Source organism: Falco punctatus, assembly GCF_963210335.1.
Source record: "Falco punctatus genome assembly, chromosome: 9".
In the NCBI taxonomy this organism is placed as follows: Eukaryota; Metazoa; Chordata; class Aves; order Falconiformes; family Falconidae; genus Falco; species Falco punctatus.
The window spans coordinates 45,677,084-45,700,570 of record NC_137589.1 but is presented as its reverse complement, the minus strand read 5'-3'; the positions used below and the strand labels follow the sequence as shown (position 1 = coordinate 45,700,570).

Below are 23,487 nucleotides of genomic sequence, written 5' to 3'. Positions count from 1 at the left end.
TTCCACTCACCATGCAGCCTGCCAGGCTCTGTTCTTCTACTCTGCGTTCCTTCATCCATCGAAAGACATTTCAGCAAGTTCCGAGTCCAACAAAATAAAGAGATGGCAGCCTGAAGAGGTGGTGATTTTCTTCTGTGAGGGGGGAGCGGGGCAAAGGATACAGCAGGGAAGAGCTGACTTCTGTCTGCCTGGTTGGAAAAGCTAACCTGGGCTCCAGGCACCGGTGCCTGCCGGGGGTGCAGGGCACCATTTTGCAAAGCCCCAGGTCTCAGAAAGCCGTGGGGGGAGCAGCTGTAGCTGCCCCCTGGGCTCAAACACCCCCAGTTCCACAAGCACCACAACACAGGGGTGCATCCAGCCCAGTGCTGCCCCCCCCCCCTCCTTCCATGTGCCCCCAGCACCCTGCAGTCACCAGCCACCCCCTGCGCTGCTCTGGAAACCCAGCACTTGCTGTTTGCCCACGTTTTGCAGGGAGACGGTTCACCATCACACCTCTGCACCGCCCCGACGGCTCCCAGCATGGACCATGTGCTCCCCAAAGCCCCCCCAGGTGCACGCACAGAGCAGCGCCGGGCTGCCAAGCACCAGCTCTGCTAGGGCCTCACAGGATGCGGGTGACACAGAGAGGAGCAGCCCTGCCCCAGCCCAGGGCAAACCAGCTGCGGGGCTGCCCCGAGCCCAGCGCAGGCACCCAGCGGCGCTGCATCTTGACCCAGCAATCACCAGGTCGGACTTACGGGGAAGATTTATGAAAGGATGTGGCCAGATGAGCGGTAGAGACGACGAGTCTTGAGGAGTGACTGATTTCTCCCTTACAAGAGGAATAGAAATTAATTTATGAATTTGGTTAGTTAAGCTGCCAAGTGGCTTTGATGCAGTTTATGTTTTTGCATATGTTCATGATCTATTGCACAGCTGTTGGGGGAGGGGGTGGGGGGGAAGGTCCTATTGAGCTGGAGCAATGCATCACTCTGGCTGAGGCAGCCAACAGCTCTCAGCAAAACCAGATTGCCCTTTAATGGGCCACGGGCTGGTTTGCTGCTTTCCCAAAGCGGGCGCCTCTCTCCCCCTCCTCGGTTCACTCTGGAGGGCCTGGAGCCCTGTTACTTGCTGCAGAGGCAGGGAGCGGGGCAGGACCCCCTTCCCCATGCCCACGGCCGAGCACAGCCCACCAGAGACACCGCTGATGTGTCTTCTTTCACCTTGCTCGCCCCTTCCGCGGTTTGGTAGGACCTACAGCAAGTCAGGAGAATCCTCAGGGAGATGTGGAGCAGGGACAGGGGGTGGGTGCTTTATTCCTTTACCCAAACTGCACTTCCACAAAGAAACCATGGAGCGCAGAGCATGGATGTGGTGCTCACCAAAAGCAGGCGTGGGGACCCATTACACACACCGAGGGACCCCCACACACAGCCAGGGAGGGACCTGCCGGCGGGCTCAGCCCCGGCTCCCCCAGCCCAGCCCAGTGCGGGCGCCAACTCCCCAGTGCTTCCCGGCGTTACAGGTGCTTGGAAGTTTTTCAAGACACAAAGTAATTTCCTGTTTGAAGCAGCTGACAAATCTGCACAGAAACTGGATAACCCCTGGCGTTTCAGGGAGATCCGACTGCTCCAGCTCAGGGCCCCTCTCCAATACACTATTCCCCCCCAGATATAAGGGGCAGGAGGGTGGGTTGAGCACTCCTCTCTGTCCTGTGCCCAAGTGGCCTCAGGTTTAGGACAGATACTGCACCCTTCCATGAGGTTTGTGACAAGTGCGTACGGCAGCTGTGTCCCCAGGAGGTGCCCAAGCCTGGAACAGGGTCCCAGCCCAGCCCAACACCGTTCCCAGCCCAAGAAACACCCAGCCAGCCTTTGCCGTGTCGCCCTTCTCCCTCCCCAAATCTCCCACAAACTTTTTAGGGGGGAAAAACCCCCAACTTGGTAATTAAATTATCACATAAATAGAGCAAAACCAGCTCATGCACATTTATCAGCTTGACAATTTTTTTAGTTAGTAGTTGCTTTGTAACCAGAAGAATGAGAATTAAATCAGACACAGGCAATAGCCCTTTTGGGGCAGGAGGCGGCACTCGGGGCTCCAGTGCTGTGCGCCCACGTGCTGGGGTCACACCAGCATGGCCAGGCTCATTCTGCTGCGACAGCAGATCAGGTCCCAGGCTTGTTTTGCTGGGTCCCAGGGGCTGCAGCAGGCTGCTCCCAGCCACCCAGCACCCAGCCGGTGCACCCAAGCACAAGCTGACCCTGAGGAGCTGCCAGAGAGCATGGGGCTCAGCACCCTTGCTCCTGGGACAGGGGACAGCACAAAGCCCTGGGCAGGGAGGAGATGCAGATCCTGCTTTCTGAAGTCCCTCGCTACAAGCCACATCTATCTCCCAAAACAACCAAAGGGAGGGAGATGAATCAGCCAGAGGTGTTGTCGCATGCAGATGGCCATTTCACAGTAGTCTGCTCCGAGTTGCCTTCTCCCTGTCCAAGCCACCAGCCCGCACAGCCAGATCAGCACCCAGCACTGCCACCGATTCCTCACACCCCATCAGGATACATCACCTCTCCCTACTTCAGTTTTTGCAAATGGGTAGCTCCCAGCCCTTGTCTCTGAGACACGTGAACATCCGAAGGATGCCCAGATGACAGACTCACCAACGCGCAGAACCCTTTCCTCCACTCGTCCCCAGGCACGCCGCAGGCCAGCAATGCAGGGTTCACCCCTTTGCTCTAAGCAATATTGCTCCCAGCAGGAACCCACCACCCAGCACACCGACCTCTTCAAGAAGCCCAAGAGTAGGGCTGGCATGACGCTGCACAGGGCAGCACGCTCAGCCCCACCACGGTCCCAAAAAGCAGCAGCCAAGCAGCTCCAAGATGGAAAGACCCAGAGATAACTAATCAGCAAAGATAGAACAAGCCAAATGACATCAGTGGAGTAAAAGAGCCAACAATCTTCCAGATCCAAAATGCAATGCCTTTAGATACTGACAATTCATGGTTGCTATGTCAGGGCACAGAATTTTGCAAAATCTTGCACAAGGAAAATTGATGGCTTTCCTTGTGGAACATTTTAATGGCTATGCTCAGCTTTCCCAGGGGGGTCTCACTTTCTCAGGGCATAGATTTGCCACCACTTACTTGATTTGGATGAACTTTCTGTCAAAATCAACAAGGATTTGATCTGCGCTTCCTCCTTGCTAGAGATATTCATAGCAAAAACAAGGATCAGAGAGAGGAAAAAAAAGAGAAAAGCCCTTACCTTGCAGCAGCCTGGGCCTCAGGAGTCCTCACAGCCCCATTACCTGGTGAGCATCATCATGCTCAGCACCTGCAGCTTTTTTTTCTCCCAGTCCAGCCCCAGCAACACCCCCCTACCATTGCAGAGACTCAGTATGCCCAGTTTTGGGCAAAAGCTGAGGCCTGGGAGGATCAGAGGGGATGAAAGATAATGTTCTCAATGAGTGACCTTGGGGAATTTGAAGAGGAAGGATGCTGCAAAGTCACGCTGTGAAATTTGCAGCATCTTCCCTCTTCAGATTCCCTAAAGCCACTCATTTGCAGATTTTCCTTGGTCTGCAAAATGCAACCAGCAGCAACAGATCCTGGCACCTGCTGCCCCACATAGGGCTGTGACCTTGCACAGAGCATCACCACCCTGGGAGCAAACAGGCACTGCAAGCCCAGATACATGGAACGAAGTGCACGCAAGGGAGGTGACCGATGGCATTTGCTGATGGAGGGGAAGCTCAGGGCACAGGGACCAGCTCCAGGTCAGCTGGAAGTTGTTGTGACATCCCTGCTCAGACCAACACAGCACTGGAAAGTTTCTGGATGAGCTAGCTTGCCACCCTGACGCCCCCTCACTTCATGACCTCTCTTCCTGTACAGAAATCACATCCCCGAGTGCCTGAGTCAGCTGTAAATCCCCATCATCGATCAGACATGAAATACAGCACTTGATGGTTGTGGAAGGGGAACCAGATTGCACAGAGGGAAGAGTATAGCAGCCCCTGGCTGGCGCCGAAGCACCACTGGGGCTCCCACGTGGGCTTGGGGTACAGAAACCATCCAGGTGGTCCCAAAAGCCCCAGGAACTAAAATGAATGATGGAAACAAGAGGAGCACTACAGCAGTTTAGGGAAAGACATCTTTTGCTAATAAAATCCAAGTGCAAAGCCAATAGGTGTGTCCCTTCGCTTTCCTGCAGGGTGAGTTTGGACCTTGCAGCCCCCCAGGACCTGTGCAGGATGTCCCAGCACAATGCTACCTGCTGAGCCTTGTGGGGTTGGGGGGATCAGGGCAAGGGGGCAAAGGCACCCATGGGCAGCCCAAGGCCCTCAACAGCTGCACCTAATGTGGCAGAGATGTCACCCTCCCCTTTTCCATCCTCATCAGCACTCTTCTTCATTCCCCTCACCTGCTCCCTGGGCCCCCTTTGTGTTCACTTCCACCTCGTTTCCTCTCCTTCCTCTTCCTCAGCTGACCTCTTCCTCAGGTCTATGTTGAAAACCCTTCCCTGTTTGTGGTGTGGAGGCTCGGCTCGCACAGATGCAGTTTATCCTTTTAAAAAGAAGCAGGGTTTGGCCAGTCTAACTGGTGCAGACTCCTCGAGGGGAGAAACATGGTCTTAGCCAAGGGACATTTCTGCTGGTGGAGATGGCTCTGCAAGGATTGCCCCCTGTATGTGCCGCTGCAGCGATGAACCCATTGGTGTCAGTGGGGGCTGGGAGGGACAGGGGCTGGGCAGGCGTGGGGTGAAGGCTGCAGAGCAGCATCATTTCCCCATGGCTCTGTGCCTGCGGGTTTTCTGCCCCCTCTGTTTCCTCCCCGAGGCCAGGCGAGCGCAAGCCCACAAGGCACAGATTTCTCCGATTAGGCAACACCAGGCAGCCTCTCCCCTTTCGCTTTCAACCGCCTCTTGCTCCTCATCCCCGGCAGCAGCCCCAGCATCCAGCCCGAGCACAGCACCATCCGCACCACCACGGGCACCGGCCACGGCACTGCCATGGAGTCGAGTGCGCGAGAACCCCTGGTGAGGAAGACGAGCTCCTCGTATCAGACCTTCTCCAGGAGTGCTGGCAAGAGGCTCGACAAGGAGTACCTGCAGTAAGGGCTGGGCTGGGGCTGTGGGGTGGGCTGTGCCCCCAGTCCCAAGAGTGCCAGACTGGGGGGAACTGGTGGAAGAGCTGCCTCATACTGCTGTCATTCCTGAGTTGCCTTGAGATGGGGTCTCATCCTGCCCAGGGGGTGCGGTGCTGGGTGAGCCTGCCTGGGAGAGCTGCGGGTATGCGTGCTGGTGGGCATCCGACCCTTGTGGGGGCATGAGGTCCTGCTGGGAGGCACAGGGGCTTTGAAAGGAGCCCCCTCCCTGCTCCACCGGCACGAGCCAGCTGCCGGCTGGGTCCCTGGTGCCACCAGGCTCCAGCTTCTGCTTTTCTCGGTTTGAACCTGCTGAAAGCTGCCTGGTGTGGAGGACGGCATCAGGGCTGCCGGGGGTCGGGATCCCATCCCCTGCTCGGAGAACCTCCACCAGCCTAGGGCTGTGCCAGCCATCCCCCAGAGAATCCTTCCATGGGTGTCACGAGAGCCTCAGCAAAGGCTGGGGGAACCTGCCAAACAGAGTTAGAGTTTCCGCCAGCTGCAGTAAGGGCACCCACCACATCCTTCTCACTCCGTCTCTCCCTCAGGAGCCTCCACAACAAGCGGCTCTACCTGGCTGCATTTGCCGCTGTCCTGGGGAACTTCAATTTTGGCTTTGCCTTGGTTTACCCCTCGCCCGTCATCCCTGCTCTGGAGGCTCACCCCAGCCCTGCGCTGAGGCTGGACCAGCACACAGCATCCTGGTTCGGGGTAAGGAGCGGGGCTGTCCCCGCCAGGGGCAAGGGGCAGAGCCATGGGTGTGTGGAGGAGCCCAGACCCACCAAAGCCCCTCTCTGTGCCTCCCCGCAGTCGGTGTTCACACTGGGAGCGGCAGTGGGGGGCCTTAGCGCCATGCTCCTCAATGACCGCCTGGGCCGCAAGCTGAGCATCATGTTCTCAGCGCTGCCCTCCGCCGTGGGATACGCACTGATGGCCGGTGCCCAGGGGATCGGGATGCTGCTGCTGGGCCGCGTGCTGACGGGCTATGCCGGCGGCGTGACGTCTGCCTCCATCCCGGTAAGGTGCCGTGGGAGAGAGCTGCCCGGGGATTTGCATGGTGGGAGCTGGGGTGGTGCCGTAGCAGAGCTTGGGGTGTCTCGCTGCTTTTTGGAGGCATTGGCAGAGCTCCAGGGCTGCGGCTGGGCCATCGGGGAGGGGGAGGATGCACTGGGTTAGCAGCCCTGGCATGGCCAGCCCGAGTTGCCCCCACGGTGCTGGGCTTTCTTGCCTGCAGAAAAGGGAAGGCGGGTCCTCAGCCCTGCCTGGTTCCTCCCGGCAGTTATTTCCTCCCTTATTTACCAAACGCTGACCTCATGCTGCGTGCAGAGGGGAAGGCAAGAATTGAGTAACCCTGGGGCACATCCTTCCAGTAATTGGAGTCTGAGCATCCCTCTGGAGCACTTCTCCCCCACCGTGCTGAGGGAGGGAAGTGGTGGTACCTGCAAGGCTGTCCCCTCTGCCTGCCAGCACCAGCTTATGCCACGGGACCACTCAGATTTCCACCCTAAGAGGGCAATTTCCCAGCCGTTTGGGTTTCCCCTGCTGCAACGGATGACTTTGAGGTGACAGAGGACAGGTTTTGGTGGTGACAGCTGTATATTGCAGCTCCATTAAGCATGTGCTGTCCCTGTTTCAGGTCTACATCTCTGAGATCTCCCACCCCGGTGTCAGAGGCATGCTGGGCGCTTGTCCTCAGATCATGGCAGTGCTGGGCTCCCTCGTCTTGTACGCGCTGGGCAAGTATCTCAGTGGTTGGAGGGCGGGAAACCCTCTGCGAGACCTCAGGGAAGGGAATTTGATTTTAAACAACTTTCTCAGCAAGCTGATGGACCCCTTCCCCTCGCAGCCAGCTCACAGCCACCACCATGGGTGTGCCAAGGGCGTCTGGGCAGGATCACCCACATTTAATTTGCACTTGCATGTGAGCTCAGAGGGGTGAATCCATAACCCACGTGGTCCCGTGGCCATTACCGTGCCAGCAGACCCGAGTGCTGCGGAGGCTTGGTCAGGGCTGAAGAGCAGCATGCGATGAACTGCATGTGCATCTCACACCAGCATGTGCCCTGGCTGCTGCAGGATCTGGCTGGATACTCTAAGATTTGGGGGAGCTGGCTGGAACTTCACCATATCACACAGCTGAAAATGCTTCTTTGCTAAGGAGAAAAATGTGCAAAATCACTATTTTTTTTAGATCTCTTTTCACCCGCTAAATTTATTAAATTAAATTATTGGGGTGCCCACCTGGAGGCATGGCCAGGACACCCTTCCCTGCACACTTGCCGCTCCTAACCGCGCTGTTCTGGCAGGGCTGGCCCTGGACTGGCGCTGGCTGGCCGTCACTGGGGAGGTGCCCGTGCTCATGATGATCGTCCTGCTCTGCTTCATGCCCAACTCACCCCGGTTCCTGCTCTCTCGGGGGAAGGATGACGAGGCCCTGAGGTCACTGTGTTGGCTGCGGGGCAAGGACACGGACTATGCCCGGGAGTATGAGCAGATCAAGGACAGCGTGAGGAAGCAGGTGAGGAGGCTCACCACCAGCACGGGGGACGTGTAATGTGAGAACAGCAAAATCCAGCCTCCTTTGGGCAGCTCCTGAGCCATCTTCTGGGTGCCACGGTGGTGCCCAGAGGTGGTAACACCTCGGCTTTCTGGCTTTGTCCCCTCCAGAGCCCACGGATTTCCTGTGCGGAGATAAAGGACCCCTTCATTTACAAGCCCATCCTGATCGCAGCGGGGATGAGGTTCCTGCAGCAGCTTTCAGGTGTCACCTGCATCCTCGTGTACCTGCAGTCAATATTCAAGAAAACATCCGTCATCCTGGTGAGCCCTGGGGTTCAGCCTGCCTTGCCTTCAGTGATGACTGCCCAGTGCTCAAAGTCCCCTGCAGCCCTCAGACCCCAACTCTGAAGCCTTTTTCAAAGTGCCTGGTTGGCAGCAATTGCCAAGCACGTGCCCTGCAAACGGCTGCATGAGGATGGGGAGTGGGACTGGCCCCACTCTCCTCTGAGCTTCAGGCTCTTCTTTGCTGGCCTCTTACCTCAGGAGGATAGCTTTGACAAAGCCACCAGCCAGAGCCGAGACAACACGTGTTAGGAACCTGCCCTTTCCCTGGCTCTCCTATATCAGCTTCCCCACTGCTTTTGCCATTGCAGAAACCAGAGTATGATGCAGCTCTTGTTGGCTTGGTACGTCTGTCCTCAGTGGCCATTGCTGCTGTGTCAATGGATAAAGCTGGGAGAAAGATTCTTCTTTTTGTATCAGGTATGTTTCTCCCTCACTGTTGTGCAAGAGAAGCTCTTATTTAAGGATTTCCAGAGTGGAAACTTCAGCTGTACAAGACTTGGGCAGGGAGCGGGGGAGGTCTCTTTAGTTTGGCGGTGGCTCAGGTCCTGAGCAGAGGTGTTCCTGGGAGCTCCATCCTTGGCACAGAGGGGATAACTCACACGTCAATTCCGCTGTCCTGTTGTATCTCTCCACAGCTGCTGTCATGTTGGTCTCCAACCTGACCATGGGGTGCTACATCCACTTCATGCCAGCTTCTCAGAATGGCACCACTGCCAACAGGACCCTGGTGAGCTCTGCCAACCTTCCTCCTGAGCCGACAAACTACATCACCCTCATCCCCCTCCTGGCAACCATGTTCTTCATAATGGGTAGGTGCCAAGAGCACAGGGCTGGGTACCAGCTTGGGGGGGACATTTCTCATCTGAGGCAGGGTGATATGGAGCAAGGAGATTGGGCTTGGAGCTGAAAGGCAGGCAGATGTCCCTGGAAGACCAAAAAAGATGGCATCTGAAGTCACTCTGAGGACTGACAGAGCATGAATGGGGGGGAGTAATGATTGATGGGGAACAGGGCAGGATTGCACAAGGCTCCTCTTCTGCACTCCTCAGTGGGCTTTGAAGCCTCAACAACCTCACCTTACCTGTCCTCCCTTGTAGGTTATGCCATGGGCTGGGGCCCCATCACCTGGTTGTTGATGTCGGAGATCCTCCCTCTGAAAGCCCGTGGGGTGGCCTCGGGCCTCTGCGTCGTCGTGAGCTGGCTGACAGCCTTCACCCTGACCCAGTTCTTCCTCCGGGTGGTGGTGGGTACTGCCCCGGGAGGGTGTCCGGCAGCCCCTCCTCAGACCCTCCCCGCACAAGCTCACACCTGCTTTCTGCCCTACCTTCCAGGAAGCCTTCGGCCTCGAGGTGCCCTTCCTCTTCTTTGCTGTCATCTCTGCTGGGAACATCTTATTCACGGGCTGCTGCGTTCCAGAAACCAAAGGCAGGTCCCTGGAGCAGATCGAAGCCTTCTTCAGGACCGGCCGAAGGTCGTTCATGAGGTAGGAGCTTCCATCTGCCGCCGTGCCGGGCTACCCATCCACGTGCTCAAGGGTCACGGAGGAAAAACCGCCATGCTGCTGGAGCTGGAGGCTGGAGCTTTCTGTGAAGGCAACAGGAAAGGAACAGGCAGCAACAATCATCTGGCTTTGGATGTAGAAGTTGCCAACTGGAACTTCACCTTCTCCCATCATTCAACACTACCTGTTACACTTTGGGCAACGTGTCAACCTGAGGTATGGGACCAGTTAACCAGCACCAGGCTGGAGATAAAGATGCCCTGGAAAATGAAAGGTGTGGCTGCAGACAAGAGACCACACATGTCCTTCGCTCAGCAGCCACCAAAGCAGCCCCAGAGCCTGAGGGTTTGGCTGGAACAGAGTTAACCGCTGTAGTCGTTTTGGCAAAAGTTCAGCGTGTAGTTGCAAGAATAAAACGGTGTTGCTTCTAACTGCAAGATGTTGCCTTGATTTGCAGAGGAGGGAGCTGCAGGCAGGTGGGATGGGAGAGGCAGACGAGGACGGTGACCAGGGGACCGCAGCAGCCTGCAGCTTCCTAGATGAGTCTCACGTGCTTAGGGACTGTGAAAGAGGCAGAGCCGGACGCTTTGTACAAAAAGCTGCCACATTTTATTGCTCTAAAAACACACATTACGCTAGAAGCCTAATGAACAAGACCAAATACAGTTCACAAAGAAAATCCAGGACAAAACAAAGAACAGGAACAGACAAACATTCAGCTGTAGTGCAAGTGATTCACGGTGGGAAAGACACAGTGGGCACTGACAATACTTTGTACTGGGGTGGGTCCTTCCCACCACAGGGTTTTACTCATCCACAAAGAGGAAGGTAGATGCACCTCCATCACGGTTGTGTGTGGAGCCTCCACCTCCACCACTTTGCGATTTCAACTGCATAGTTAGTAGCGCATTGCTCTTACCCCTTTCCTGCATGTCCTGCAAGAATAAGGACTTTTCAATTTATTATTATTATTTTTTTTAGAGCCTAACCCTAGGTAATACACAGCTGCAGGAGGTGGTTATGGCTGCGAGGAACAAATGGCCTGGCTGAGTATCATGTCCAACCTAACTCTCCCAAAAGGGCAGGACAAGGGCTGAGCTGGGAGATGCTTTGCCCAAGCGTTTGTCCAACCTCCTGAAGTGCACTTGGCACCACGAGGGCTGGCAGAGCTGCTTGTGTCCTCCCATCCCTGGAACACTCAGCCTGCTGTGACAAGGAAGCATAGAGTAACATAGCATATGTGACCCAGAGCTCAAGGTACACTTGCTACCATTTACATCCCCTGCAGCAGGAGATGAGAGAAAACACCTAAGAGAAGATGTGCTTTACCAGAGCATTAATTTAAAGCAGCTTGAGACAGAGGAAGAGAAATGGACCGAAATCAAAACCACAGAAAAAATTCAGCATCAGACCTAACATTTTTGCTGCTGAGACCCATTTCCAGAAAGATGTTCAGCCCTGGCTGAAATATGCCTGTTTCTAAGTGTGGACTGATTACGAGAGGCCTCCAGAGCTTCTGGTTTCCACTGACCTTCTGAAGATCAGGATCTCTGGCAGCCCTGTGCTAGAGCGCTCTCTTTCTCACATGGCTATGGACCAGGTCTTGACATCTTCAATTCAGTGAAACCCTTCCCTGAAGACAGGGGATGCTTTTTTTCTGAGGAAAAAATGACAAAGATGGATTGAGCTTCCCAGGGCTTGGGCTAAGGAGGAAATGCCCCAATATGCAACGAGGTTGGACCTCTCAGGTCCTGTGAGAACCTCATTGGAGAAGTATTTTCTAGGTGACCTCCTTTCTTCAACATCGAAAGTCTGAGGGTTTTTGCTACATTTAGAGTCTGAGAAATCACAGTGGCTCTTTCCAGAGGTAGAATGGTCTTTTTATTCACTGCACACACAGAGAATCAATTGGTGTTACAAAACCAGCTCCTGCCCAGAGCAACGAGTTCTGGGCACACAGCAGAATGTGAGCTTCTCTTCTTCTCTTCACACCCAACGGGCAGCCCCAGGGGATGGTGGAGCTCATATGCACAAGTGCTGTCAGCTTCGCGACTGCCTGGGACACGGAAGAGTTGCACGCTGTATAAATGCACGTGGGTAAGAAGCTCACAGCTCATGCGGTGGACGGTGTAACAGTCCATTGCTAAGCTCACGTGTGCTGCCAGTACCCAGGTGTCTTTCCACACTTGGTGTCAACAACTCACTGTAGTCAACACGTCACCCACTCTCTTGAGTTCTCATGTAACAAAACTTCTGTCCCATCATCTCCCAAGAGGACTTTCCAAGACGGAGCAAGCAAAACCTCTTCCATAGAGACCCCACAGATTAGCCATCCAGCCTGGATGCCATCAGCAGGGATTGGGTTGAGCCTGTAAAATCTCTAGAGCAGGGCTTTTAACTTCATTTATCCTTACACAGCTTCAAGCACCCTGACGGTGCCTCTAAACACAATTAATAACCACCATGCACTGTGAATGGGCATATTAACTACTGTGATGCTACTACTCTAAAGGTCCTTTCTATCTCCACAAAAACAGTCTCTTGCCCACACGGAGGTGAGACCATCCACTAACTGTTACTACAACTCTGAAAAGCCATGGGTGCTGTCACCAAGCCATGTCAGCGATGGTGGCAGCGCCTGGCTTGGCTTCAGCTGCATCAGACGGGCACAATTCCCAAGAGCTCCCACTGCCGACACACATCTGTAGGAGTCAGCACTCTCGGAGCACAGATCTGAGACCCCTCCTGTTGCGGCAGGCACAGACACTGAACAGAGCCAGTGCCTTCAAGGGTTGTGATCAAAGGCTCCAGCTCAGCCCTAACAGAAGAGTCCCTGAGGCCCCACCAAAAGCGTGGAGCTTAGAGCTGAGCTTTGCAACCCACTAACAGTGGCAGAGCTGATGCAGACTGTTCACTTGTCTTGGCCCCAGGGTCAGACCCAACTGCCACAAAACACATCATGACAGCACAGCTGGCGTCCAAGGGACTTGTGCCATTGGTGCCAAGGGAGCAGAGTGGACCCGTCGGTGCCAGTGAGCCCCCCAGGTGACCTGGAGCAGCACCTGCCTGCAACAGCCCCCGGGACTGCTGCTGGTCCATGGCATTAGGACAATCAGGTGAAGCCAGCGAAGCTCCTACCAGTTCTGTGGTTCATCACCACGGGCGTAGATCAGCCTGCAAATGCTCCTCTATTGCCACTGCTTTACCCTTCGCCTCCCGTCACCAAAGCTACTGTGGAACTACTCACAGAGCCAAGCAGTCACTACCAAAGACATGCTCACAGCTACGTGCATCAGCCTGCAACATTCTTCTACTAACACTACTTAACTCCCCAACCCCCCCTGAAATCAAAGCAGACATCCTGTTTGCTAGGCAGGACTCTGCACGTGACCCAGCCAGTGAAGGTGCTGCACAGGGACACGGCTGGCTGGAAGAGCAGAGCGGCCACCGCTGCTGAGCACCCTGTGGGCTGCAGTGCATTGCTCCTGCTGCACCCCGTCGCTGCAGGCAGCATGGCCAGGCTGCAGCCCCTGCACACGTGCACGAGGAAAGCCAACGGCCCCCGTATTGCATGCAGTGACGAGGATCAGCCCAGAGCTGCGGGGTCTATAATGGCACAGCTCTTATTGCCACAAGCTGTATCTGGGCTATTCTGCGTCCCAGAGCAGCTGGTGTCAGAGCAATCATGGTCCAGAGGCGGGGGGAAGGGGCTTAGCACAAAGTGGCTCCCCAGCATCCAGCTGCAAGGGCCCATGAGTGTGAACAAACCCAAGGCGCGTTCCTGACCGGTGTAAATCCTCACACCTCCCTCACTTCCAAGGAAGAAACAACAGCTCAGGTTAGCTGGCAGCTTAGCCCCCCCATCGCCAGGGACCCGTCGCAATGCACACACTGCCCCGCACCCAGCCACCCCCTCGGCAGCGGCTCCATCCAGGCTCTGCGGGGACCTGCTGGTCTCATTCAGCTGATGCAAATACACACCGCACCCAAGGAAGGACATGCTGGATAGATCGTTTTCAACAAGAAAGCCACAGAGTGGCTGGCAGACAGACCCTCTAACAGACAGCAGTCAGCCTCCCACCGCATTTCCCAGAGCACAGCACAACCCCCCTGGCAGCCCAGGGATTCACATGGGACCACAGATGCGGGAGCTCAGCTGCCAGGGCAGAGGAGCCAGAACAGGCTGCAGTCCCCACCACCACTGTTCCACCACAGCTGCTACCTGCCCTAGCTGCCAAGTGAGTACCATCCTCCAATCCAGCACTTACAGCCCAGTTTTCCTCCTTTCTCCCTCCCAGAAAAGGGGGAAAACAACCTTTGTCAAGCTGGTGGCCCAGAAGAAGACAAAGGGGCCAAAGGACAACACACTTTTCAAAAGTCTGAGAAATGCTCTGAAGGCTGAAGTAGGGTTTTACAGCATCCCAGTTACGGCAGCCAGGGCTCTCCCTAGGCTCAGAGACCCCTGCCAGTGAAACAAGGCAGTCCTTGAAGGACAGGAAACATAGCACTCTTTTATCCTATGTCCAGACAAAATGAGTCTCATCAAAATACTTAAATAACTAGAAATAAATTATTCCCCCTTTTCCTAATCAACAAAAAGCAATCATGTAAAAATCAAATAAATTAAAAACTCCGGAAGAAACCATGATGAGAAGAGGGGGACGTGGGCTTAGTGAGCAGTTTTGTCCTGCATGGTACAAAGCAAACAGAAAATAGGGTGTGAAAACCACTGATGGAGCCTGGAATAAAGCAGCAAGACATCCCAGCTATCCACACTGAAACAGTGCAGACTTCTCTGTGTTTGCAAAGGAAGGATATGCCACCTTCCCATACAAAACCAGCTCAGGACTGATGCAAAAAGAGCGTGAGCCCAAAGACAAAGGCTGTACCAGACAGAAGCAAAGAGCTGGTCCCTTGCTCAGAGGGATGGATCGCAGGAGCAGGAGCAAATGCTGGGAGTGAGAGACAACAGAGCAGAGTCCCAGGCTCACGAGAGAAGGATGCTCTTGCACATCAGTAAGCCTTACACCAGCAAAAAATCCCACTTGGCTCAAGCCATAGTACCCCTTTTCAGCTGAGGTAAAGCAAACCTTATGTCCCTTCTTCCCCAGTAAAAAGAGTGAAGCTTAAGAAAAGTACCCTTATTAAGACAAAGTAATTCTTATAATTCAAGTAAATTGCAGTAACTGCCTGCAGCTGTATCCAGAGGAAGCAGGGCTGTGCTTTGTGGGTGCCGGGATCTGCCCCAGCACCTCTGGCAGCTCCTCTGCAGAGGGGGTTATTGTCTTTATGTGGGTTTTTTGCTGGAAGTCCTTTCCCATGCAGGGATGCTGCCCATGCCTGGCCTAACTGGACCCATATTAAAATATAGTCAATGGAAGAGAACCAAGCTTAAGCACCACCATGTATTGCTAAACCCTGGATTAGTGTATTACACCTGGAAAGTGCCACACCAGAGACTGTTACTACGTGCAATCAGGTTCTGCTCAGGTGTGAGGCCAGCAGCTCCCTGACTCCCATGAGACCAGTACAAGCAAGGAGCTGGCACGTGAGCTCTGTCCCTTCTCACCCCATCCAGGGAGCAGTCCCCAAATGAGCACTGCATCCTCGGCTCATTATCGGGCATCACTCCAAAGAAAGGCTACCTATTCAGGCTGGTAAAGCAGCACTCAAAGAGCCAGCACCTCTGCAGCCAAAAAAAAAATAAATTAAAAAATAGGGGGACTGGGAGATATTTTGTTGAGGGTTGAGAAGGAGAGAGGGGGCAACACGCTGAGATCTGGCTGCTGGTGTGAGAAGAGGGCACAGCCGGCCCCAGCCCCTGAGATTTCCAGTTGCTGCAGTGTCCAGGGAAATCGTGGCGTAACAGAGGAGGGAGCGGGCAGAGGGAAGGGCAGGGTGGATTTCCATATCTTCACCATCTCAGTGTCCAGGAGAGGTTACCCCAAGGTTGTGGGCTTCAGATAGCCTGTCCCTCCAGGTCCCCTGTGAGCTTCTCTTCATCCATTTGCTTCTGCTGCTGGTGGATCCGAGCGTAGGAAATGGCATCTCCCCTGCAGAGAGAAGGGACAACGTGGGGATGTGAGCTCCGGGTGCCCACCACGGTGGGTACAGCACCTGGCAGAGGGGTCCCCCAACCAGGGCCCAGGCTCCTCTGTGCCAAGGGATGCCAGGAGTGAAATGAGACTTTCTGGACTTCTCCAACCCCAACAGGGCTGCTCACCACCCCCAGAGCTGGGGCCATCCATCCAGCAGCTGCAGAAAGAGGGCTGGGACCCACAGGGCAACCTAGATTGAGCTCCCAAGGAAAAGCTTAGAGCTTCAGCAGACCCTAGGACCTTCCCTCCCAGAGCTTTGAGATGATGGCGGGGAGATGTTCTTTGGCAGCATTCACACCGGAAAGCACGGTTAGTACAAGAGGAAAGCACAGCCTTAGGGAGGCAGATGGGGGTGAGGGCTGGAGGTCCACCTTCCCCTTCCCTCCCCTCCACAAGCAGACAGATCTCTCTTACTTTTTGCCAAGCGCTGACAGGCCATAAAGCACCCCGGTGGCAAATGCAATGGCATTTCCAAAGAGCGTGGTCAACGTCAGGCTGAGCATGACAGGGAACACAGCCATCCTGGAAGACAGAGGCAGCCCTCAAAACCGGGCCCCACGCCCCATGGGATGCAGGGATGCTCATCCACTATGGCACGCCCACGTGCATCCCAACAAGGTTCCTAGGATGGTTTTGCCACCACAACACACCCCAGGAGCATCCTCACCCGCAGTAGAAAGCAGCTTTCTGCCAGGCCCGCAGCTTGTCCGCCCTCGCAGAGACGGCATTTGCAAACTCGATAAACTGGCAGCAGAAGGGGGCTTCGCACAGGAACAGGACGAAGGCGTTGAGCCTCCAGATAGAGCAAACCAGAGTTAATCCTGCCCGCGTGGTCCGGAGCGAGGGTGAGCAATGCTCCCCAGAGACCAGTCACCCCCATGCCCAAACGCAGGCAGAAGGGAACGGCAGGGCTGGACCCCACTGCACTCTCCCCTCTTCCTCATAACTCCCACACCCTGGTGCCCAGGTTTATTTTGCATCAGGGTATCTCAGTATTTACATCAAAAGGGGTAAAGAAAGAACATAAATAGAGTAAACCCAGCATCTCAACTCACCCAGTGCAGCAAGATCTGGCAATTCATGGAGCCTGACGGACACTCCACGCACACCCACTGCCCGAGCACAGCAGCTCTGCCCCTTGTTCAGTGGTGTCTAACTCACCGAACCTCCCTCCCCACAGAGAAAAGAAAAGAAGCTCTGCTCACATCATCCACACGCCGGCTGCGATGTTCAGGGGGTTGATGGTGACACAGTTCCAGAGACCAGCAAAGCACAGGCTAGAAAGCAAAGAGGCTTTCAGTGACCACAAAGACCAAGTCAGTGCACCCCCAGAGCCCGGCAGGCAGAGCTGCTTCTCCTCCCAGCCCTGCCCTGTGATGGGACCTTGCACCCATGCCAGCACGTATTTGTTTTCTTGTGTTTGGGGCAGTTTTGCAGAGGAGGGGCTGCCAGAAGAACCCTCGCCTTGGCTGGCACCTCTAGGTGCTGCCGAGCAGCCCTACAGACCAGCATAGGAGGGTGGGTGGAAAGGTCCGATGCCTGAACAGGAGCCCGGGATGCAGGGGAGGGGGTTTCTTCCCAGCTCCTCCAGCTGCCTATCTTTTTACTCTGCGTACTTGGTGTCTCAGCATGCCACTTGCACAACTATTTCTACTTTACGTAGAACAACAGAGCATTTGCTTTTACATGGAGTGACGTAACTCCATGGGCACATCATGTGGCACCCTGGGTTTTATTTGCTAAGGAACTACTGCTTTGTCCCAGGATGGACAGAGGTCCCAGCAGGCACCCATCTCTGAGCAACACAGGGAAAGTTCAGGAAAAACATGACTTGCAGCACCAAGACACACTGGCACACAATAAATAAAGCAGAGGTGATTCCAGTCTCTGTCCCACACCGCTGGTTCTGTGCAACTCTGCTAGAGATGGGCAGAAAAGAGCCAAGTTTGGGTCTCCGCTAATACGAATGGAAGCAGATACAGCAGAGCCCAAAATAGCCCCCGGCACTCTGCAGTGCAAGGAGAGGAACCAGCAGCAGCATCCAAGGCAGGCTGCACACATCTCCTTCCCGCCTCATTAAACTTGCAGAGCGGTCCTGACACTCGATACAGCTCTTCTCCTCTGCTGATGCCAGCAGCCTGCCACCGCTCACCTGGGAACCTGAGCCCGGGCAGGGAGGGCAGTGAGCAACACATTGAGTCCGCAGTAACCACCACCACCCTGAAAAACCCCAGCTAAAATTATAGAGCCCTTAAAGGCTGTCTTGGGGATGACAGGCGGCACAACGATGAGCAGCAGAGTCCACCTCTGAGAATAAACCAGCCTGGGTTCGGGTATTTCATGTCTGCTGGTGTTTTGCTAGGGGGGTCCCTGAGCAGAGCTGCTGTGAGCAGTCCTGACCTTCAAGAGCCTGGCACATGTTTGCAAGGTTTCTTTTAAGCAGTTACTGCTGAATCCTCAAAGTTCCCTTAAAAATAATTATCAGTAGTTACCGAACCGGGAAACAGAACTGCAGGCCTACGACAGACCCATCTAAGGTCACCCCACAATAAAGCGACCTCCTGGTTTTAGGAAACCACCCAGCAAGTTTATTTTTAAAGGCTTCCTAGGACTATTCTGCAGGAATCAAAAACTTTTGGAGAATCCTGCAAGAACAAGAGGAGGAATGCCAGAGGACATGTTAACATCCATGCTCCAAGGGCGCTTCTCATCCTCCCAGAGCAAAGGGACCACTGTCAGTGACATGGCTTAGCGGTGGGCTGGGCAGTCCTGGGTTAAGGGTTGGACTTGATGATTTTAAAGGTCTTTTCCAACCTAAATGATGCTATAATCCAATAAACTGAGGCACCGGGGTGGGATGATCTGCTCACAGTCACTCATGCAAACAGCTGGAGAGCTGGAAAAGCAACGGCAAGCAGGATTGCTGGGAGCAGCAGGCAGCATGGAGAGCAGGGCACAACACGGAGGCTTCTGATTCTTCCCTGTGACCAAGAAACCCTCGGATGTTGATGGAAGAGGAGCTCAGGAGAAGCACCATAGGCTTGTGACACTTGCTCTCCCCAGGAAAGCACACTTCTGAAAATAATGTTGAATGATTTTTCTGGCACTTTATCAATCAGCAGAGCCACAAAAACCAGCATCTTGACTACCCCCAAAACACAGCCAGGGCTGGGGCAGAACCCTGCCTGGCTGAACAGCACGGCGGAGCAGAGGTCCAGCTCCAACATGGATCTCACCACAGCACAAATCGAGGCAGGCAGAATATTATTTTCCAAGCAGGCTTTTGGCCTTAGCTTTTTTAATCGAGCCAACCAGGCATTGTTTTGTCAGGGTTCTGGTTTGGTTTTGTCCTCAAACACCCCAAAACAGCCCTTGAGCGCTAACTGTCCCTACAGGAGTTTCAACTAAGCAACCACCTCGCTTGCCAATGGACTAATGACCCTGCAAGCCTGAGCTGAGCAAGCCCCTACGTCAGCATGAGCACCAACCAGCGGGAAAGGAGTCAAAGGTTTATAATCACAGGAACACTGCACTCGGTGGCGGCTGCCAACAGCCACCGAGATAACGATTCAGTGACCTTCAGTCTCCTTTGCAGTGCGGCACATCCCACAGCAGCCTGGTACATCCTTGTGCCCCCAGGACAGGATCAGCTCCTGCCTCTGTAGCCAAAACAGGACGGAGCTGCCAAGGCAGGGACTTCTTTTTGCAAAACAGAGGCCTCGCAATGGGTTTAAAATGCAGATAATGCTGGATGGCACGTAAACTATGGCAGATAGACAGTTCTGCCATTTGTTTAACTGCTGTCCCACCTCAAATCCCTGAAGGAACACAAATAACTGGGAGCTAAAATGGGGGGGGGGGGGGGGGGGGGGGGGAGGGAAGAACGCCACCCCCTACAAAGCCTCTATTCATTTCAAGCAGCTGGTCACTGTCCCCAACACAAGCCTATTTTTGCTCCTCGAGCATTTTACAAAAGCCACAGGCTCTCCTCATCCTATTACAAACAGGAACACAAGGAAGAGAAGGGACTTGGCCAAGGTCACCAAGCCAGCCAGTGCAAGAGCGAGAAACACATCCTGATCTTTGTTTGCCTTGTTCCTGCTCCAGCCCCTGGACCTTTCTGGCTTAGGCAAGTTGTGGGCTGCAGGTGTTTGCATGTGGCAGGCGTTGTCTGCTGGTCTCACCTCCACTAACAAAATTTCTCTTCCTTTCTAGAGGGATTTTTTCCTTCTCTAAAAAATGACCCAGCCCTGTAGCTCAACATCCTTATACATGAGTTCTGCCCTTTCATAACAAGCTCTGAAAAGAGCAGCAGACTCCAGCCTTGCTGTTTGCTTAGTCACCCCTTTATCAAATGGCCCACCTTCAACAAGGCGATGATGAAGAAGGCGCATTTTGAAGGGGGGCATCACTAGCACAGGGCGTTGGAGGGTTGCCTCTATCCACAGCTCCCTACTCCTGAGAGGAGTTTGTGTCTCACGCTGCCTCATTCTCCGCCTGATAAACCTCCTGAAGGGAGACTGTCAGGGCTGGAGAGCAAGCTGCCTGGCTCCCCAAATCACCAGCAAGCCTGTTCAAAGCCTGGCTCTTCTTCCAAAAGCTGCTTCTCCCAGACACACCCGAATACGTAAAACTTGTCAGCTTTTCCTCTAAAAACAAGCCACGAGTTCTCCGAGCTGTGAACAAAAGGTTGGGAAAAGAATCCAAATATAATGGGAAAATAATCCAAATATAATTCAGCTGCTTTGAAACACGTATGCAGAGGAAAAAAAAGGATGTCTTCAAAGACTCACACTTTTAAGCCACACATGAGCAGATCCAGCATGAGGTGAGCGATGCCACCAATGCCACCCACCAGCTGTCCTCTCCTGCTCTGCACCCTGAGCTCTGCAGGGGCCAAAGCCATGTAAGAAGTGCCGAGGCTCCGGCTACAGCCCCAGCCCGTGGGAAACACGCCGCTATGCTAAACCCCCACCTGGGACCTGCACTGAAGACACGTCCCAGCTGGTCTCTTGGCCGCCTGCCGGGACCAGAAGCGCGGGGGCCTCAGGCAGAGCATGGCGAGGCCGCTACGGTTTGCCCCATAAGAGCAATCCTGCCCAATCTTTTCACACCTCCAGAATTTCAGCACCTAAGACATAAAACAGTGAAAGCAGCATATGTTTTCCCAGCCTAGCCAAAAAGGGCTGCAACGAGCCTGCCCGACAGTACCACGGTCTACAAGGTTGGCTGCAAAAAACACCGTGGGCTGGGCGGTCGAGTCCCGAATCCTGAGGCAAGCACGGGAAGGGGCAGCGAGAGAGGGCGTCAGACGAAACGCTACAGCCAAGGGAATAAATCAGGGCTGACTGCACTGGCTGAGAAACACTCTTGTCTGACTAGAAGTTGTGGACCTGAAGCAGAAAATATTCTCCATCCTGTGCGCTGCAGGAGGTCAGACTAAGCGGTCATAACAGTCCCTCCTGCTTTTAAGAGCTATTAATCTCTCCACAGAATGTAGCAAAACAGCACTACAGGACAGGCTGATTTCTGGCAAAGTTGCAAAGACTCTTTCCCTGGGAAAATTTTTTTTCCAGCAGCAGGTAATTCAGAGCGCAGCCAATTCACTTTGCTGTATGCCGGCTCCCTTCTTCTCTGTGTCCAAGACTAAAGCCCTTAAAAAACACACAACACAAACCAAGTCCATTATTCGCCTTCAGAAAAAAACCCAAAACCACAGGCAGGCCCTCTGCAATCAACGGGAGTGATGGGAAACAGCACTCAGGATGGGGAAAGAAAAGAAGTTGCAGGAACATGCAAACACCCAACAGACAAATAAGATGAACCAAATCCCATGGCCCCTCTTCGCGCCCTGAACCTGCCCCTGCTGAGCACCCTGCACCCCATGCCTGCGGTAAAACCATCACCTAGCTGGTCTGCCCACAGCCCTCCTGCAGTGCCTGGGACTCGGCTGCTGCTCCCATCGCTTCCAGCAAGCGCTGCGTCCAAGAAGAAACTCGAGGATTTGTAGATCCCCCTGTGACATCCCTTCTCCCAGGTAAGTCCAGCAGGTCTAGTGCACGCCAAGCGCATCCCTCGTGTGCCAGCTAAACCCACCCCACGCTCCAGGGACATCCGCGGCTCTTCAGCCCCAAACACAGCAAACTCGCACCTAGTGCAGCCACAAACCCGTCCCCCCGAATGGTGCTCGGTGGCATGCCCCCCCTGCGCAAACGTGACCCTAACAAGAGGCAGGGGGACCCCTGACGCGCGCTTTCGCATGCACGAGCGGAGCCGAGGGGGAACCTTTGGCTGCAAGGGAAGGGGATACTTACACATGCCCCCGATGACCCCGGCCATCCTGCAGAGCCACCTGTACCACCAGGTCATGCCATCCTCGGCGGAGGAAGCCGCTGGGTCAGGGGCTGCTGCTGCTTGGAACTGCTCATCCTGAGAGCTCATCGCACCCCTGCTCCCGGGGGGTCAGGAGGCAGCACCCCGCTTCCCCGCCTGAGCCCCAGCAGCACAGGATGCTCCCCACCACCCCAGGTGACGCTCCCCCCGTGCCCCGCTCCGGCCAGCCCCTAAACCCAGCCCTGCTGCTGCTGGGCCTCTCCCTGCATCCCCGTGCAGGGCCTGGCCCCCGGCAGCCCCCCCCCAGGGCTGACAATGGAGGGTCTCTGCCTGCAGCAGCAATGCCAGCGGCCGTGGGAGCTGCCTCCACGTCTGCCTGCGTATTGCATTGTGGGTCCCCTCCTCCAGCAGGCAGGGCTTTGATGTCACTCTCATTAAAAGGCTGGTGGGCAGAGCTCATCGTGTACATATTCATAAGCAGCCATGCAGCATGCATTGCACACCAGGGCCCGGGGTGCACGGGGGCTCTGGGTCCCACTCCCCCTGGCTGGTGACTAAGATGCTGTTATCCAGGCAGCCAGCGCACGCTCAGAAGAAGGGAAACACAATTTTTTTGTGTTAACATGAATTTAGCAGTGGTAGAAAATTCTGCCCTCAGGAGAAGAGGGAAACACTCCCCTTAAACTGAACAGAATACCGTTTTCTCCCTAGAAAATGGGAGTAGAAGTAGGACTTTGCAAGTCACAGGTGTCCCAGTTGGCAACCTGTTGGTATCCAAACAAATGGTACAGGGAAACAGCCTTAATTCTCTTAAATTATAAAGACAACAGCTGCATTGTTTGCAAATTAACGTGGAGCACACAGTAACCACAGCACATCTCTGCAGACCAGGGACTCTGCATAGTTGATCTGGAACAACAAATAGCAGTGAGACTTGGGATCCAGAGCAGAGTGGGAAGACAGATCCCATCTGCTAAAAGGTTACAAAAAAGGATTAAGAAAAGGATGTATTTTCATTAACATCTCCTGTTAGACAGGAAATGAAGGCCCAGTGCCTGCATCACCCACGCACTGCAGTGGGATAGCCGATATATCCAGCTCCTCAAGGATCTCGCTGCAAGAATCTACTTTCTAGCTCTTCCAGGAACGGAACGTAAATCTGGAGGCTGGCAAGCAAAAACCTCCAAGTTTAACCAGCAAAAAACAACTATTAAGAAGACAGAAGAAAACAGGATTTTTGCAGTTCTAAGAAGATGCCAGAAAATTCGACTGAAAGAAAGCAGAAGCAGGGTTAACACTGCCCAGACAGAACCATTTATTGCATCCAGAGTAAAGAGCAAGGGCAGATGCGTCCAGCCAGACTCCAGGTGCAGAAAAGACCCCTTAAGTGGTATATTGTGATTTTGAGGAAGATGACAGATTTGGACCAAAGCATGGTCCAATGTTCAAGATAGTAAATAAAAACAACCCCAAAAAAAGGTATTTAAATCAAACTTGAGTCAATATTTGTCACTGTTTTAAAATGCCTCTTCCTGCTACAACTTATATCATGCAGCCTCAATCTCTCATTTCACAGTGCCTG

The 23,487-nt window shown here is 54.3% G+C and overlaps 2 protein-coding genes across 2 annotated transcripts; one reads left to right on the top strand and one right to left on the bottom strand.

Moving 5' to 3' along the window:
* Positions 1-4,917: 4,917 nt before the first annotated feature.
* On the top strand, positions 4,918-11,545 carry SLC2A6 (solute carrier family 2 member 6). The gene is made up of 10 exons (XM_080403030.1): positions 4,918-5,096; positions 5,678-5,840; positions 5,940-6,146; positions 6,766-6,865; positions 7,436-7,647; positions 7,797-7,949; positions 8,282-8,390; positions 8,609-8,782; positions 9,071-9,216; positions 9,305-11,545. Exons 1-10 carry the CDS (start codon positions 4,996-4,998, stop codon positions 9,458-9,460), a joined length of 1,521 nt encoding a protein of 506 aa, XP_080259156.1. The 5' UTR covers positions 4,918-4,995; the 3' UTR covers positions 9,461-11,545.
* Positions 11,333-22,076, bottom strand: CACFD1 (calcium channel flower domain containing 1). Its single transcript, XM_080403066.1, has 5 exons — positions 21,883-22,076; positions 16,778-16,849; positions 16,240-16,365; positions 15,987-16,094; positions 11,333-15,527 (listed from the first exon to the last, which is right to left on the bottom strand). The coding sequence occupies exons 1-5, from the start codon at positions 22,011-22,013 to the stop codon at positions 15,434-15,436; spliced, it is 531 nt and encodes a 176-aa protein (XP_080259192.1). The 5' UTR covers positions 22,014-22,076; the 3' UTR covers positions 11,333-15,433.
* Positions 22,077-23,487: the final 1,411 nt, after the last annotated feature.